Genomic DNA, 16,405 nt, shown 5'->3' on the forward strand with positions numbered 1-16,405 from the left:
GCAGCCCGATCCTGACCATTTTGGGCCCCCTTTTGGCCATTTTCAGCTCCTTTTTACCATTTTGGGCCCAATTTCAGCCCTGAATGGCCAGGATTGGGTCCAAAACAGCCAGGATAGGTGATGTCAGGGGGTGTGGCATATGCTAATGAGTTCCTCCAGCTCTTTTTCTATGAAATGACCCCTGACACTACATATTATGGGGGGTGGATGAAGGACATAGCAGTTTGGGCTTTTTAAAAATGTGTCATAACATCTGGTTGTGGCTTAAGCATCTCAGGGAAATATTGTTGAAGTTGATCCTAACCAGCCACAGTTACCAAAAATCAAGATATAGTAAACCCCCAGAAGTTTTGAAAATGGAGATCAGTTTTTTTTCCTCTAAACACCACATAGGAACCTTCTTTATTTTGTATGACTTTATTAATAGGTATTCCAGCAGAGCTCCAACATAATAAATTGGGGTTCTTTTTGTTTTCTTAGTAGGTCACTGCAAAAATATTCTGCAAGGGTAAAATATTATGCACTGTACAAAGACAAAGATCAATATACTTTTCTATAAGTACATTTATACATAACATAAATTAGAAAAAGGGGTAGGCGTGTATATAAAATTCAGGTTACATACAACTCCGATCAGGATAACATTTACACTGTTGTTCTCACATATAGAGCAATGTGAATATACAGTACATTGATACCCACGTAGTACTTTAAAAAACACACATGAAGGGCCAGAAAAGGTCAGCTAACCCCACCTCCCCCCCAAACATACTGTGTTAATAGCATTGGAGGGCCTCTGGCTTCTCCCTCACTTGTGGGCTCTTCCATATTCCCGTTTATGTTTTTTTTTTAAAATTCTCCAAACTACCTCCCATCCGCAGCTCTGTGCTCTGCTGTTTGCCACTCCTCATGACCTCTTCCCTTTTCTCGTCTGGCTTCCACGGCATAAGTTTATCTACCAAAATCAAAACAGAAGGGCCTTACTTTTCCCAGTAATGTGCCGTTGTGCATGATGTGCAGTAAACAGGCTTTGTGCGCATGCAGAGGAAATGGGGAGGGGGAGGTGTGTCATGCAACTGCTCGGATTTCACAAAGCCTGTAAAAGTGCCTGTGGGTCATTCAGTACTCTTGTCCTTAGTTTACAGTGACCGTCTGGCTCGAGAACAAACCAGAACCTATTGCCCATCTGACATCTAACCCAGACTGAGAGCGTATTTCTGTTTAAACAATGAATTGTATCCTTGTCTCGGTTGTAAACATATTATATAGGCTGGCTAACCTGAAAAGTCAGTTACTTGAGCCACAGAACTAAGCAAGGCAACCAAATTAGCGTACTGGCAGAAAATACGTTACGGCAAGGACATTACCAGTGTCTGTCAGTTACATAATGAACAGAGCAGATGCAATTAATATTCTGCTGATGAAAGGAGACAGTTTTCATCAGAAAGCCTTCCAATCAGCAAGAAGCGCAGAGGAAAATGGTCAGCATAGATTCCTGCAGAGTCATACCATGGAAGGTTGTGCAAGCTGAGTTTTTTGGAAACATTATTACACATTCAGTCAATGCATTCTCTCACAACTGTGCAAAATCTTTTTGGCGTAACAGCATTCCACTGATCTGACCACTATGGTTCGTTGGCCTGTCAATAGTATTTCTTAGTGCAACAATAACACACCTGAATTACACATCAGCAAGAGGATGTGTTACTAACCCTACCGGCCTTAAATAATGACTTGTCTGTGCTGGACGTTTCTTGCCCCTGCCTGGAAATTCAATGCTGAAATGGAAGGATATGAACTTGTTCTGCAGTAGACGGGAATTACACGGCTGGCACAGATCATACTTAGTGGCAAACCATAAACACTGGTTGGATTCCACAATGCTATCTGCAATACTAAGCAGCATCGCACACAACACATTTTCTACAGGAGAATCAGTTCTATATACAGAAAAGTACATGCTCCATTTCACATGATGAAAGCATGTACACTCATTTTGTTTTATATACACACAGAGATAAGTGGTGCATCAGTGGATCATGGGGACTACGTATCCAATGATTCCTGGTTTTCCTGGTTCTACCATGAACTTGTGAAGCAGACCAAGTTTGACCATTGGGTCCATATCAGTATTGTCTACTCCAGCGGTCATCAACATTTCCAGACCAGGAGTTACGACGAACTCCCAGGCGACGGAATGGGACCCAGTAAGCTGTGAGCACAGGAAAGGCAGTCCTATGACATCACAGTCACGTGGCAGGAAAAGGAGGAGCCAGAGTTGTGACCTCATCAGGGAGGGGCTTCACACTGCAATCACAAAGCACAAAGAGGTTGGGGGATGGCTGGGTCAGGCTGTGCAAGATGGAGGGAAGATTGACCTTGTGTGTGTGTGTGTGTGTGTGTGTGTGTGTCTGAATCCACCTGATAAAAATGGATCATTAGATACCATGAAGGGTCCTTCTCCTCTGAGGAAAGGAGGACATCTTGATGGGTGATTCCCACCCTTCGCTCAGGGAGGCAGGAACAATTTTTTCTACTTCCTGTCTTCCTAGTGGAGTCACCCTTTCTTTCAGTTCTGGCGACTCCTAAAAGCAGTTTTAATATTTTAACTATGAAAACAACATTCTAGAAATGAATAACAAGGAGAAAGGTGAGTGATGACAGGCAAAAGAGAAAAACAGACCAGGAAGTGAATTTGTTAGACAGAAGAAAGTGGAATGACAATGACTTTGGGAGGGACAAGATGTCCTCCTTTCCTCAGAGGAGAAGGGCTCTTCACGGTGAGTAGTCAATGGTCTTTTCTCCCCTCTGAGGTGAAGGACATCTTGACAGGACTTCCCTGTATTCATTTTCCAGGTAGGTCATCATCATTTGAACATAGGATGTGCTGCAATACCCTTCTGCCAAATGCTACATCAGCTGCATCACAGATGTTCAGCTTATAGTGTTTAACAAAGCTCGAGACAAATAATCATCAGGTAGCTGCCGCAGATCTCTTCGACTGTAGCATATCTGACAAATGCTGTGTTGGTTGCAGCGCTTCGTATTGAGCGAGCAGTAATCCCAGCAGGCAGGTCTAGTTTTTGGATTTTGTATGCTTCTATTATACAAGCCGTGAGGGTGCTGCTAATGGCCAACTTTGACATCCTCATTCCTTTATTTGGTGAGGATATAGATATAAATAATGAAGTAGTATGTTCTACAAATAAATGCCTTTAGAGTTCATCTTATGTTCAGAGTATGCCACATTCTTTCTTTAGGAATGAGAAGGATTCAGGCAGAATGGTGGTAGACATATTTCCTGTGTTGTGGAAGAAAGAGTTCACTTTTGGTATAAAGGTAGGATCTGCTTGCTGAACTACTTTGCCCTTGTGGAAAATACATAACTCAGGGCTAACTGACACAGCCCCTAGCTCTGATATTCTTGTTGTGGATGTAACTGCGGTGAGAAATAAGGTTTTCATCCTCAGTCACTTTAAAGAGATTACCTTGATAGGCTCAAATGGTTGTCTGGTAAGAGTAGACAAGACAGTATGCAACTTCCAGGTCAGGAATCTGTGGTGGAACTTTCAGTGTAGCACCCTTGAGGAAGCAACATATGTGGAGATGTCTGAATAGACTCAGCCCCTAGTAGCAAGGCAGTACCGTTGTCAAAGCTGTGACCTGGCATCTTAAGGTCAAAGCTTTGAGATCACTTGCTTGTTCATCCTGTAGGAAGAATAGAATGGATTTGATTTTGTGTTTCGTGACATTAACCCCTTTTCTTCCACACCACCTGGCGAATGCTTTCCATGATGCATTATATAACCTATTAGTAGATTGTCTCCTGGACGATAGTAACATGTGTGTTACTTCTTGAGAATTTCCTAGTCGGGAGTGGTAGTCCTGCTAAATTTCCGAGCGGTTAAATGCAGCTATTCCGGGTGTGGGAGCCAAACTGAGCCTTGTTGAAACACATTTGGAGAAACTGGGTCAGTGGTGGATGTGTTGACAGCTGCTGAAGAGCGGAGAACCATGGGCACCAGGGCCAGTAGAGTGCTACCACTATACTTTCTTTTTGTTCTCTAATCTTCCTGATTAGTTTTGGAAGAACCGGAGTGGGTGGATAGGCGAACAGGAGAACACGTGGCCACAGTGATGTCAAAGCGTCGGTTGCTTCGGACTATCCGGGGCTTTTTTTCAGCAGGAACGTGGTGGAATGGAGTTCTGGCACCTCTTGAAAATGGTCACATGGCCGCAGCGCAGAGGGCAATCTAAACTCCCCTCTGTCTGGAGATCAGGGGGCAAGGCCACCGGCCATGTGACCATTTTTGCCAAGGGCGATTTAAACTTTAAAAAACTCCCTTGTTCCAGCTGACCCAAAGAGACGTCATTGTGTGGTCCTGAGTTCCACCACTGAGTTCCACCACCTCTTTTCCCAGAAAAAAAGCCCTGGGCCTATCCAAAGGGAGACCAAGTTTTATTGAGATAAGTTGAATCAGATCTTTCTTCAGAAACCATTCCTTTTCTTGGATAGTCTGTCTGCTGAGCCAGTCTACCTATATATTCATTGTGTCCTTGATATACTCCGCCTTGACGGATGCCAGGTTCTTTTCTGCTCACACTAATATCTGAAGTGCCTCCCTGTGTAGTGTCATAGATTTGGATCTTCCTTGTTTGCTGAGGTAGGTTTTGGCTGACATGCTGTCTGTCCTGATTGGGACATGATGCTCTGATATCCATGGGCTGAAGTGTAGCAGAGCCAGATGGACTACCCAAAGTCCCAGGAGGTTGATGGGAAGGATCATCACCCTGTTGAACCATTGTCCCTGTACTGGCAAACCTTCCAATACGGTTTCTCATCCATATATGTTGTCATCTACAAAGATCTGCTTTGGAGCTGTGGCTAGACCAAATGGGAGCACCCTGAACTGCAGGTGGAATCCTCGCATGCATAATTGCAGGAACCTTCTGTGACCTTGGCTCTAGTCAAGGTCAGGTGGGCCTCCCTGGGTCCAGGGAGAACTTAAGATATAATATCACCCTCCAATCTCCATTCTTTTGGGGGACTGTGAAGAAGATTGAGTATACCCCTCTTCACTTTTCTGCAGTAGGGACAGGTTCTATGCCCTGAATGTTGAGGGATGTTGGATGGCAGCATGAGTCCTATGTAATTTTTCTATATTCCTACGAAGAGGGGAGATAAAATGTTCTGATGGGGGTTTTACGATTTCTATGTAGTATCCTTTAGTGACTATTTCCAGGGACCAGTTGTCTGCTCAGGAGTTGATCCATTTTTTTCTGAAATTGTAGAAGACGTCCCACCACTGGAATGGTTTTGTAGCCATGCCTTAATAGGCTTGTTGTTGCGAGCTGGATTGTCATTTCTGTGTGAGAATTGCTTGTTAAATCAATTGTATACATGTCCTTTTCTGAAGGCATGTTTAGAGGAGTCCGAGGAAGATCCTCTGTTGTCTCTGCTGAATCTCGAAAGTTCTTTTTGGGAACAAAAGGAATAATTCCCGAAGGGTCTCCTGTCATTGCGATTCAGTATCTCGGGCATTGCTTTTTTCTTGTCTCTAGTTTCTATGAGAATCTTATTGAGGGCGTCCCGGAATAGTCCGTCGACCTTGGGAAGGATAAGCTGTGACTATTGCCTTGGAGCGGAGGTCAGCTTGCCAGGTTCTCAGCCATAGGGATCTCCTAGAGGCTGCTGTAGATGCCATCACCCTGGACAAAAAGGTTAGGGAGTCTAAGGTTGCGTCTGCCACAAATGTATTTGGTTGGCTCCCTCTACTATGTGGTGGTTACTGAATGGAATGAGCTGAAGTGTTTTTCTAGATCAGACGGTGGCCGCTCTGGACACTACTGAAACAATAGTGGAGATCTTTACGGACATTGAAATGGCTTCATGAGCCTTCTGCTGACAACAAGCCAGATGTTTTCAGGGCTGTCACGGGGGTGTCCACAAGTGGAACCTGAAACAGCTGATCAGTAAAAGATGACAAGGCATATAGCTTTTTAATAGATCCTGGGAAACTTTTATTGTCCCCTAGGCTTTGTTCATTCTGCCTTTGTTTTTCAAAGAATTCTGAGAATGGGAAAAATTCTTTATTCCCCTTGAGTCTAGTCTTAGGTTCTGAAGAGGAAGGACCTGTATCCTCTCCTGGTGTGTTCTCCTGCAATTCCAAGGCTGACGTGGTCTTGGAAAGGAGATATTAGTAGTCCTCTGGTTTAAAAAAATCATATCGTTCTGGGATTTCTATATCATCCCCTTCCTCATCGGAGAGGAACTCTCCTTCTTCCCTTTCTAAGAAGTCACTGTCCTTATAGCCAACAGAATGCCAGTGAGAATTATCTCTCTTTTTTCTCTGGAACAAGCTTCTTTCCTAGCTGCCTTGGTAGGCCAGCTAGGGTACCATCTGTATGGGTTTGTGCCTTCAGCATTTCCCTGTCTGGGAGGGAATGGACAAGAGCAAGAACAGGAAGGAAATTTCTCTCTTCCCTGGCCCTGTGGTAGTGATTTCTTCCCTCAGTCTGTCTAATGACATTCAGGAATACTAGTGTAGGTCCTGATCCCAACACATTACTCATGAGTAGTCCTCCTTCGCTTGCCATGGGTTCAGGTTTTTGAATCTCAGACCGGCATGGCTGCCCCACACTGGGTCTTGTGCCTTCATCAGCGAAGCCAGAAATGGCTGCAGTGTTTCCTTTTGCCATGGAGGAATGGCACATTTTCTTGGCACACTTTTGACTTCTGGTCTCTTTGTGATAGGAGTTGCTGCAGCTGCAGCTTCCTCGCGATCTGCACCCATGTCTCCGTGATTGTCGCCGGGCACGGAAAGGAGGGGGGCTTCCAACTCTCCCTTGGTTAGGACGCCGTCACTGCCCTCACGATTTTGCATACTACCAATATGGTGGAGCATGTTCTGCGTGTCTGCAGACCTAACTTGCTTCAAAATGGTCACCGCAGCAGAAGCAGGGAGAAAAAACTTCCCCCGCAGTCCTTCGAGTAAACACACGAGAAGGAGAGGTCAGCGAAGAAAGGCACTAGAGTATCGATAAGGAAGAAATGAGGAGAAAGTTGAAAAGCAAGGCAGCGCTCAAATGAAGCTGTTCTCCCTGTTGCGAAGGGTAAGAATCATCCATCAAGATGTCCTCCACCTCAGAGGGAGAAAGGAATGTTCTCCACTACTGAGTGATCTTGCCCCACCATGATCCTTTCGATATCTGCGCAAAAATGGTAGGACACATGAACACACAAGGCCTTTCCAAAAAGAAGCACAGAAGTGGGGGTCCTAGAGGGGCTCAAGAAATGGCAGCTGGGGCTTTGCAGCCCCCCCCCCCGAGGTTCCTGACCAAGTGGCTGAAGACCACTAGTCTACTCCGACTGGCACCAGCAGTGGTTCCCTGGGGTCTCAGAAAGGTAGCCTGCCACTGACCCATGGTCCCATGCCTTCATGCTGCACACCATGCCCCCCTGGCTGTCCCCCCCCCACTAAGTAACATGAAATGGACGAACGACAGTGGGAATGGTCAATCTGTTCGGTGAAAACCACAAGAATGTAAGGCTACCAGGCCACAACATGCACCAGCGATGGGCAAGAGCTTGGAGGATTCTAACTGAAGGTGAATTTTCAGATGGGGTCGGATATCTGGGTAACTGATTCATTTTATCCAGGCCCTTTCCAAACCAGACCACATCAGAGTTTGGCCGTCTCTAATGTGTGATCGTTTCACACGGTATAAACACAGTTGTTTATGTGTAGGGAAATCTATGAAATCTATGAAACAGGCCAAAGATAGAATGAAACTGGACATCGCGGTAGACATCAGAGACAAGTAGAGCAGCTCAGGCAAATTGGTCATGCCGAGAAACAAAGCTGTTTTAATGTCCATTAAGTCAGTAACTCATTAGAAACAAATGCTTATTACAAAACCCTTTTCCAAAGAAAAAGGTGCTTTGTTAACAGACTAAGAGTGCCACAAAGTATTGAGAAGGAAGGATAAAGTAACATATCCCCAAAAAAGTGTGTGAGAGAAAGACAGAGAGGACATACAGCCAAACAACTGTGATAAATACCAATTAATTCACCCTTTTCTATTAAGGCAGTCCAAAGTAAAATGAAAACACAAGCCTCAGGAGCAATACCCTCGCAGTCAGTTCAAGGAGGTTGCCGATTACCTCTGTGTAGGTAGCAGTAAATCCCAGATACTCAATAATATATTTGCAAAACTAAAGCAAAGAAAAAAAAATCAAGCCAGGAGGTAAAACAGACCAATCACCAACACAGCATGCTTTTTGACATAATACTTGTATTTTTCAGAATACTGCCTGACAAAGTGTTCAGAGCTACGTGTGGATAAGATGCCTGAATTAACAGTAGAACAAGCAGCTCTTTAATTGCACAGCAAAATAGGAATCTTGGCACTGACCTGCTCAATGGGGAGCACAGCTATCACCTAGGTGCTTTTTTCTTAGCCCATCCATTCAGTGACGGATGGCAAAACTAAGCCCATCATGTCCTAAGTCAGGTGCAAGCTGCCACTTCATTGAGCGTTTGTGGCAAACAGCAACGGTGGCCCACCCACCCCAGTAAGCAATTAACTGCACTCTTCCAAACGCTGAAAAAGGAAAAGCTGGGAGACAACCTTAAGGCAAAGAATAGCAGTGCGTGCAGATGCCTGAGCACTGTGGCGGCAGAGAGTAGCACAGCACTATCTTGGCCGGATTTTCTGGGCCAAATGGCCGTGGCAGCAGCAAGCAGAAAAGGAGGAGCACTCCGGTGAGTGGCAACGAGTGCAAGGCAGGCAGATGGTGGGGTCAGGTAAATGCCTTGCTACCCGTCAATCTGGGCCCATTCATACTTACTAGCATGGCTCATTTCGAGGGGGAACGCGTAGGGACGCAGTTCCAGTAGTTCCCCACAGAGGTCACATGACAGGCAGCCCCACCCACCTGATTCTCAGCCATTTTGGGCCCGTTTTGGCCTGGATTGGGGCCGAAATGGCCCGGATTGGGCCTCTGATGGGTGGAGAATCACTCTCCTGCTCAGCAGCGGCCCAATCCTGACCATTTTGGGCCCCTTTTCAGCCATTTTCTGCCCCATTTTGCCATTTTGGGCCCAATTTCGGCCCTGAATGGCCAGGATTGGGTCCAAAACAGCCAGGATAGGTGATGTCAGGGGGTTTGGCATATGCAAATCAGTTATGCTAATGACACACTTGTGGTGATGTCAAGGGGTGTGGCATATGCTAATGAGTTATGCTAATGAGGTCCTCCAGCTCTTTTTCTACAAAATGACCCCTGCTTACTAGCAACGGAAGGGCAGCTGCTTCCCCACGGCCACATTCTGTGCCTCTCCAGTCAGATATGAAATGGAGGGATAGGGTCACTTGGAAAAAAACATGCTATCCGCCCCCCAAAACCTTCTAGGAGAATTTATCGTGTGGGTTCTCCCCCACAAAGGAGCTTACTCTGGCCAATCCCTGGTCTTTTTCCTCCCACGGCCTGCTAATACTAGTAAATAATTAGCAATGGCAACTGACCCTCTGCTAGGATGTGAACGTAAACGATATATTGTTGCTTCTCAGAAAATTAAAGGGCCTTAATTTGCAAAGCAACAGAGAGTGATTACACGCAGGATAAAAGCTGTCCAAAAGAGGTCTCCAGTGACCCATCAAGATACTTTCTTAAAAAGAAAAGGGCCACCAACGTTCTCTCCCTCCTTTTCTGTTTTAACCCTTCCTCAATGAAGGCAAGTCTAGTCTGCAGGCTCTGCAGTAAAAGTCAAAGGAAAGCTGGCGTCTGCTTTCTCTCTTTCTCCACACTTGCCAATGGATGGGCCTTTTCAGGGCTTAGCAAAAGCCAAACAAGGCCCTACATCCTGTCCCCGGAGTTCTCCCTCAAGCAATGCTTCCTGCCTCCGTCCCTTCATCTTGCTCCACTGGGTGGGGGAGTGCTCTCAGGGCTTTTCCTGCTTCCTTCGCACTGAGCCACAAGAGGAGGTGAAGCCCCTGAAAGGAGCAGAATCACATGGGGGGGTCCGAAGGGAGTCTGGGGGTTGGGCAAAAAAGGGCAGCCTCTAGCCCAGCCTCTACAAAAGTGCCAAGTCAGCCCTGCCCCTCAGTCCCACTTGTTTTGTTATAGTTGTTTTAGCCGCATTGCCTAAAACCTGAAAGAACCAGAGCTGGAAACAGGTAAACTGCAGGGACAGGTAAACTGACTCCTCCTGCTGACATTCGAAATACGGTTCTCATCCTGTCTGCAAATGCAGAAATCCAGATTTACAGTCTCAACAGACAGCCGCTGCTAATTAACAGTGCAATTTGTAGGGGGGGCTTAGCACACGGAGTCAGGACATCTGGTGCCCACAGCACTGCTGGGCTGGGGCAGGTGGGGCCCTGGCCAGTCCCTTGGATAGGAGTCCATTAGGAGTTCAGTGTATGAGCAGGCAAATAAATAACCCAATATAAATTAGGGGTTGTATAGTAAGTCTTGTTCCCCAAGCCCAGCTCCTATCACAGCAGGAGTTATCTACCCATTTCTAAGAGTGTAACAGAGCTAGATGTCACAAAGGAGATGAGGGGGACATCTCTTTTGGTAGAAGAGGTTAATGCTTCCTTTTCAACACGAAGCCCATATTGCTGTCTTAGGGACTCCTAATGCTCACAGGTGGAAATTCATTTTCATCGTCCAGACACACAGGCCCAGTGGCGAATTCATGCTCCGGTATAATCTCTCCTCGGAGGGCTCCTCCATCTTCTGAGTAGCCTGCAAAAAAGTTACCAAAGCACGGTAGATAAATGCAGTAGAGGTCAAATGCACAGAGGTGCCAGTCAACAGCCACCTTAACAGACTGCTCTTGTTTTGGGGAAGGGCAATGAAATGCACCCATCTGATCAACGCTAACCTGGGGAGAGGCACAATCTAGCCTCGGGCTTTCCACAAAGTACAAATTATGTGGAGTTGGATTTGTGTTTTTGCAGAGAAAGCTAACTTGATGGTATATGCTAGAGCTATCCTATATCCTCCCCCATCATATATCTGTGGAGCAGATTATGCTGGGGAATGACAGCTTGCCCATGGATAACAAGCAACCTTCATAACTATGCAGGGATTTGAACTGAAGTCTTCCAGGCCCATAGCAATCCACTAGTGTAACCCATGGGTGACCTACCTGCATCACACACAGCCACCAGTTGCACATGCCTGCTTGACTCTGCAGTTGCTCCTCTGTCGCCTGCTCCCCAAACCACCCCAAGGCACACATGCCATATTGTTCGGTGAAATGGCACTCTCTCATGGTCCAAGATCGACCTGTGGCACACTTGCAAAAGGTCCATTCTAGCCACTGTTCCGCACTGGGGAGCAATACACTTCCTGCTCCAACCAAGACTTGGAAGAGCCAACAGAAGCTTGTGTGTCACCTTGGGAGGTCACGCGTTCTTAAGGAAACTAGGTTTACATTTGGAGCAGCACTGGTTTTCCAAATGGACCAAACAGAAAGCTGACAGGAAGAAATTTGATGCATTCAAAAAGTGGTGTTGGAGGAGAGTTTTATGGATACAATGGACTGCCAAAAAGACCAATAAGTGGGTTCTAGATCAAATCAAACTTGAATTCTCCTTAGAAACTAAAATGACAAAACTGAGGCTGTTGTACTTTGGTCACATCATAAGAAGACAAGAAGACTCTCTGAAAAAGACAATAAAGTCAGAAGGAAAAGAAGAAGATCCAGTACGAGATGGCTTGACTCAATAAAGGAAGCCTTAGCCTCCAGTCTGCAAGATTTGAGCAAGACTGTTAACGATACGTTTTGGATAGCATTAATTCATTAAGGTTGCCATAAATGGGAAGTGACTTGATGGCACATAACTTACAGTCTGCTTTTGTGGTCCAGGAACTGAAAAGAGAGGCAGCATGGTGTAGTGGTTAGATAGGCTAGGACCGGGGAGGCCCCGGTTCAAACCCCTCCTCTGCCACGGAAGTTCACTCGGTGACCTTGGGCCAGTCACACGCTCAGCCTCAAAGGATAGTTGTAAAGATGAAATGGAGAAGGCGAGAATGATGTAAGTCTGTTTGGGTCCCCACAAGAGAGAAGAGTGAGATATAAATAACTAAATAAACTCTTAAATTTCATCTTTAGAGTGAATTAAATGGCCTGTCTAAAAGGGCAGATCGATAATCGGAAGGTGATGATGTCGACAGAAGGCCCCTTTCCAGTCACCTGCATGGAGTGTGCCATGTTTGTTTTCCCCCTGGAAGAGAAGATGGACTTCACTTGTCAGAAGTGTAAGCTGGTCAGGCTTTTGGAGGAGGAGATTCAGAGCCTGGAGGAGAGGATCACCACCCTTCAGGAAATGAAGGAAGGGGAGGATTTTATTGACAAGAGCCTGGGGGCTCTGCACAAGCATGAAGAAGTAAGTCAAAGAGAAGAAGAAAGAGTCGATCTCCCTTCTGAGCCACCTCTCAGTTCTGCAGTACAAGCTGGAAGACATAAGACTAAGACGACGCTCTGGTCCACTGGAGCTCAAGAATAGTTTTGAGGTGCTTGAGATGGTGATGGAGATGAGAGTGGAAGGAGAATCACAAAGATCTGGAGGAGGAAGTGAAAAGGACATGGGGCCACATGGAAGTGGAAGAAAACGGAAAGTGGTGGTCGTTGGGGACTCTCTGTTCAGAGGTATGGAACGTCATGTGTCCAGGCCAGATCCCCTACTCTGAGAGCGCAAATACTGGATGGGAGATACACTTCTGAGTAGTAGTGTATGCGAAAGAAAACTTGGGTAAGAGTGGATTGTAAACTAAATATGAGCAGTCAGTGTGATGCGGTGGCAAAAAAGGCTGGGTTGTATCAAAAGGGCCATTGCATCGAAATCGCAGGTCATAGCCCCTCTCTATACTGCCTTGGTCAGGCAGCACCTGGAGTACTGTGCAGTTCTGGAGGCACCACTTCAAAAAAGGATGTGGACAAAATCGAGAGGTGCAGAAGAGAGCGATGAGGATGATCAGGGGTCCGGAGACTGAGCCCTACAAGGAAAGGCTGAAGGCCTTGAGAACGTTTAGTTTGGAGGAGACTGAGGCGGGACATGATTGCTCTCTTTGAAAGGTTGTCATTTGGAGGAGGGCAAGGAGCTGTTCCAGTTGGCAGCAGAGGATAGGACGCGAAGCAATGGGCTTAAATCATATGCAGAAAGGTACCGGTTGGATATTAGGGAAAACTTTTTCATGGTTTCAGCTGCCTAGGGAGGTGGTGAGCCCCCCTTCACTGGCAGTTTTCAAGAAGAGGCTGGATGTGTATTTGTCGAAGATGCTTTAGATTCATTCTGCATTGTGCAGGGGGTTGGACTAGAAGGTCTGTATGGCCCCTTCCAACTCTGATTCTGTGATTCCAACTGGAATTCGGAACAGATTGATGAACTTGGTACAAGCTTGGAACCCTCATCGCTCTATAGGCTTGTTCACACATTTATGATCAACGATGACCCGAAACATCACCTGACTACTTGGAAGTCTGAATTGGCCTTTACCAGCCAATTCACATAACAATTCACCAATAATAACATCTCAGACAGTGGAGCTGGTTCACACATTCAGGTGCCACTCATCAAGAGGTTTGACAGTTCTGAACAAACATTTTCACCACGGAATACTAGCTGTTAATTAACCAAAGATAATCTCTAACACACTCTTCAGAACCTCCTTTTCTCATTGTGATACAAAAATATAATAAAGATATTATAATCACTGGTAGTAGCTACAGTGTGGCACACTCAAGGCAGTTAGCCGTGATGCTTCATTTCATGCTGTGTGTGTAAACCAGCCATCAACGTTCAACAGGTTCCACACCTGACTTGAATGAAAACCACTAGAAATAAACAATAAGAACAAACCGTAGACAGAGCCCAGGAAAAGGAGAGGCAGGAGAGGAAACAGCTAGGAGAAAGACAACATGGGAGAGGGCGCACAAGTGGATAGATCAAAACAGCAGATTGGACTGCATATTAATAGTTGATGTTTGGAGAAAGCTTATTATTTCCCAAGCACTCTGCATCACCTTAGGGTTCTGACTATGAATTAAACATTGCCATACCCAGAGGGCAGATTACTGTTTTGCACAGGACATGCCAGGTAGCAACAGTTGAACTGTCCCAAAGTTACAGAATATTTTGGTGTTGGGTATTGAATGCCATGGGAGTAGAAAAGGGTGTGATGGGATTTGCTTATAATGCACCCATGGGGGCCAGCACTGAGCCTGCCTTTCCTTCATAAGAACATCCAGGAATTCTTATGCCTCATGTCTGGGCCCTTCCATTAGGCAAAGTAAACAGAGCAATGATTGGATATATTTGGAAGCAAAAGAAAGAAAATCAAGTCTGTGGACTGGTTAGCTGGTTAGAAGGGCAAGGTCCAAGAATACTTTTACATCCTTTTATTTGCTGTTAAGGCCTCAACAAGCCTTGGGCTTTTCTCCAGAGCCCCATACGCTTGAGACTCGCATATTTTAAATAGAAAGCCAACTGTATATTATTAGGGACTAGGGGGTGTGCACCTGAAAAAAAATTGGGTTTCACGCAAGTTGCTTCAGGATTAAATCACTTTGGTATGCTTCGTAAAGATTCACAAACCGAAGCTCAAAGCAACCCTTTTCTTGTCGCTTGCAAGCGGCACAAAAGGGGTGACTTTAAATTTCAAACGTCCCACCACTTTCTTCACTCAATGGGAGGGGGAGGAGGGAACTCCTCCCCCTCCCATCGGGGGCAAAAAGGGGTGGGGCGGGAAGTCTGAAAGCAACCAGCACTGGAGCCGATTAGGGAATCCCGAATCTTTCCGAATCAGAAACCCAAAATGCACATCCCTATTAGGGACTAATTACACATTATGTGTAATTCAGCCTACCAGAGCCCCAAAGCTGTTTTTTAAAAAATAAAACCCTTTGGGAGAGGTCAATTTTTAGGAAGAAAGAAACTGGTGCTTAACCTTTTACTCTCCTGTCTATTTTCCCATTCAAAATTAATTCCCTACAAATAGGTATCCCCCTGGGGCAGGCGGGGGAGGGGGTAAAATGCATGTCTACTCACCATTTTGAACCTCGCTAAGAGAAATCCACTTACAGAAAGTTACGATTTACAGGGGTCAGTGGATGAGGAAAGGATTGAGCAATCTCTCCTCAAACTTGCTCCTGTCCCCAAAGAGTCTGCATTGCCTATGGATTCCTCCAATGGCTCTCGGAGCCACTCTCTGGCTCAAAAGTGGGATACTAAATCTATCTATCTATCTATCTATCTATCTATCTATCTATCTATCTATCTATCTATCTATCTATCTATCTATCTATCTATCTATCTATCTATCTATCTATCTATCTATCTATCTATCTATCTATCTATCTATCTATCTATCTATCTATCTATCTATCTATCTATCTATCTATCTATCTATCTATCTATCTATCTTTAAAGAGCAGATTCCCATTAGGTGATCTGCAAATAGTTAAACCCCTAAACCTGTTTAAGGAACTAAATCATTTCCCCATCCACAGTCCCACAGGCAGGTCAAGACACATACAGAAGTACTACATGATGGAGAAAAGTTTTCAACGCACATCTCAAGCAAAGCTAAAATTCCATGGGCAGGTTTCCTTTTAATAAAACAGCGGGGAACATCTGGGTTAGAGAGCTTCCTGTAACCACGCTGCCTGAATGGGCTTCATAAGCAGCAAGGGTAAGAGATGTTAGTTTTACAATAGCACTCCTATTCTATTAGACACTAGAATACAGGCTACTGGCAATAACCGGGAGGAAAAATGTATTTTAAAGAACAAGCAAATAAATATGCAGAATTAGAAACTAAATTAGAAGTCGCGCAGAATGAAAACATTCTGTAATTGTTTACGGTGTAGTTCCTTCACGGGCTGTATACGAACTATTATCTTTGATTCTAAAGCGTCAGCTGTATTCATTATCAAATTATCTTCATTCAATCTTTTTATCGCCTAACTTTAGTTCTAATTGCTTGGGAGGAAAAATGTGTTTTAAAGACTCTGGGATGGCAGAGAAAATGCATACACCTGAAGATGTAGTGGCAACTTTTATCACTCTTTGTATTAAGGCCGTTATTCTTAGAAAGATGTGGAGTAGCAAACGGTTTATAGCGGATGATCAAGAAGTTCAGATTCCCAGAGATTTGCATCCAGATACTTTGGCTAAGACCTGTCAATTTCAATTTCGCACTTGTATCTAACTTTAAGTGATCTTAATTTACAATTAAACTGATTATGTTTCATCATAAACTCTGAATTTCAGTGAAGGCAACTGAGAAAGCACAGCAGTTCTTAGATACTATGGAAAGGAAGGAGCAGCAAGAGCAGGTGAATTTTTTCTTACTTTTCCCCCATTCCTCCCTTCTTTTTTGATAGATATT

The 16,405-nt window shown here is 45.1% G+C and overlaps 1 protein-coding gene across 2 annotated transcripts in view; it reads right to left on the reverse strand.

The window, feature by feature from the left end:
• Positions 1-245: 245 nt before the first annotated feature.
• Positions 246-16,405, reverse strand: part of WIPI1 (WD repeat domain, phosphoinositide interacting 1) — a 72,084-nt gene continuing 55,924 nt past the window's right edge. For both annotated transcript variants that reach the window (XM_054975858.1, XM_054975859.1), the window contains 2 exons: positions 10,653-10,753; positions 246-955 (listed from right to left, as the gene is read on the reverse strand). In XM_054975858.1, the coding sequence (XP_054831833.1) occupies positions 908-955; positions 10,653-10,753 (149 nt within the window). In that variant the 3' untranslated portion in view covers positions 246-907. The remainder of the gene's footprint in view (positions 956-10,652; positions 10,754-16,405) is intronic.

Source organism: Eublepharis macularius, chromosome 4 (genome assembly GCF_028583425.1).
Source record: "Eublepharis macularius isolate TG4126 chromosome 4, MPM_Emac_v1.0, whole genome shotgun sequence".
Classification (NCBI taxonomy): Eukaryota; Metazoa; Chordata; class Lepidosauria; order Squamata; family Eublepharidae; genus Eublepharis; species Eublepharis macularius.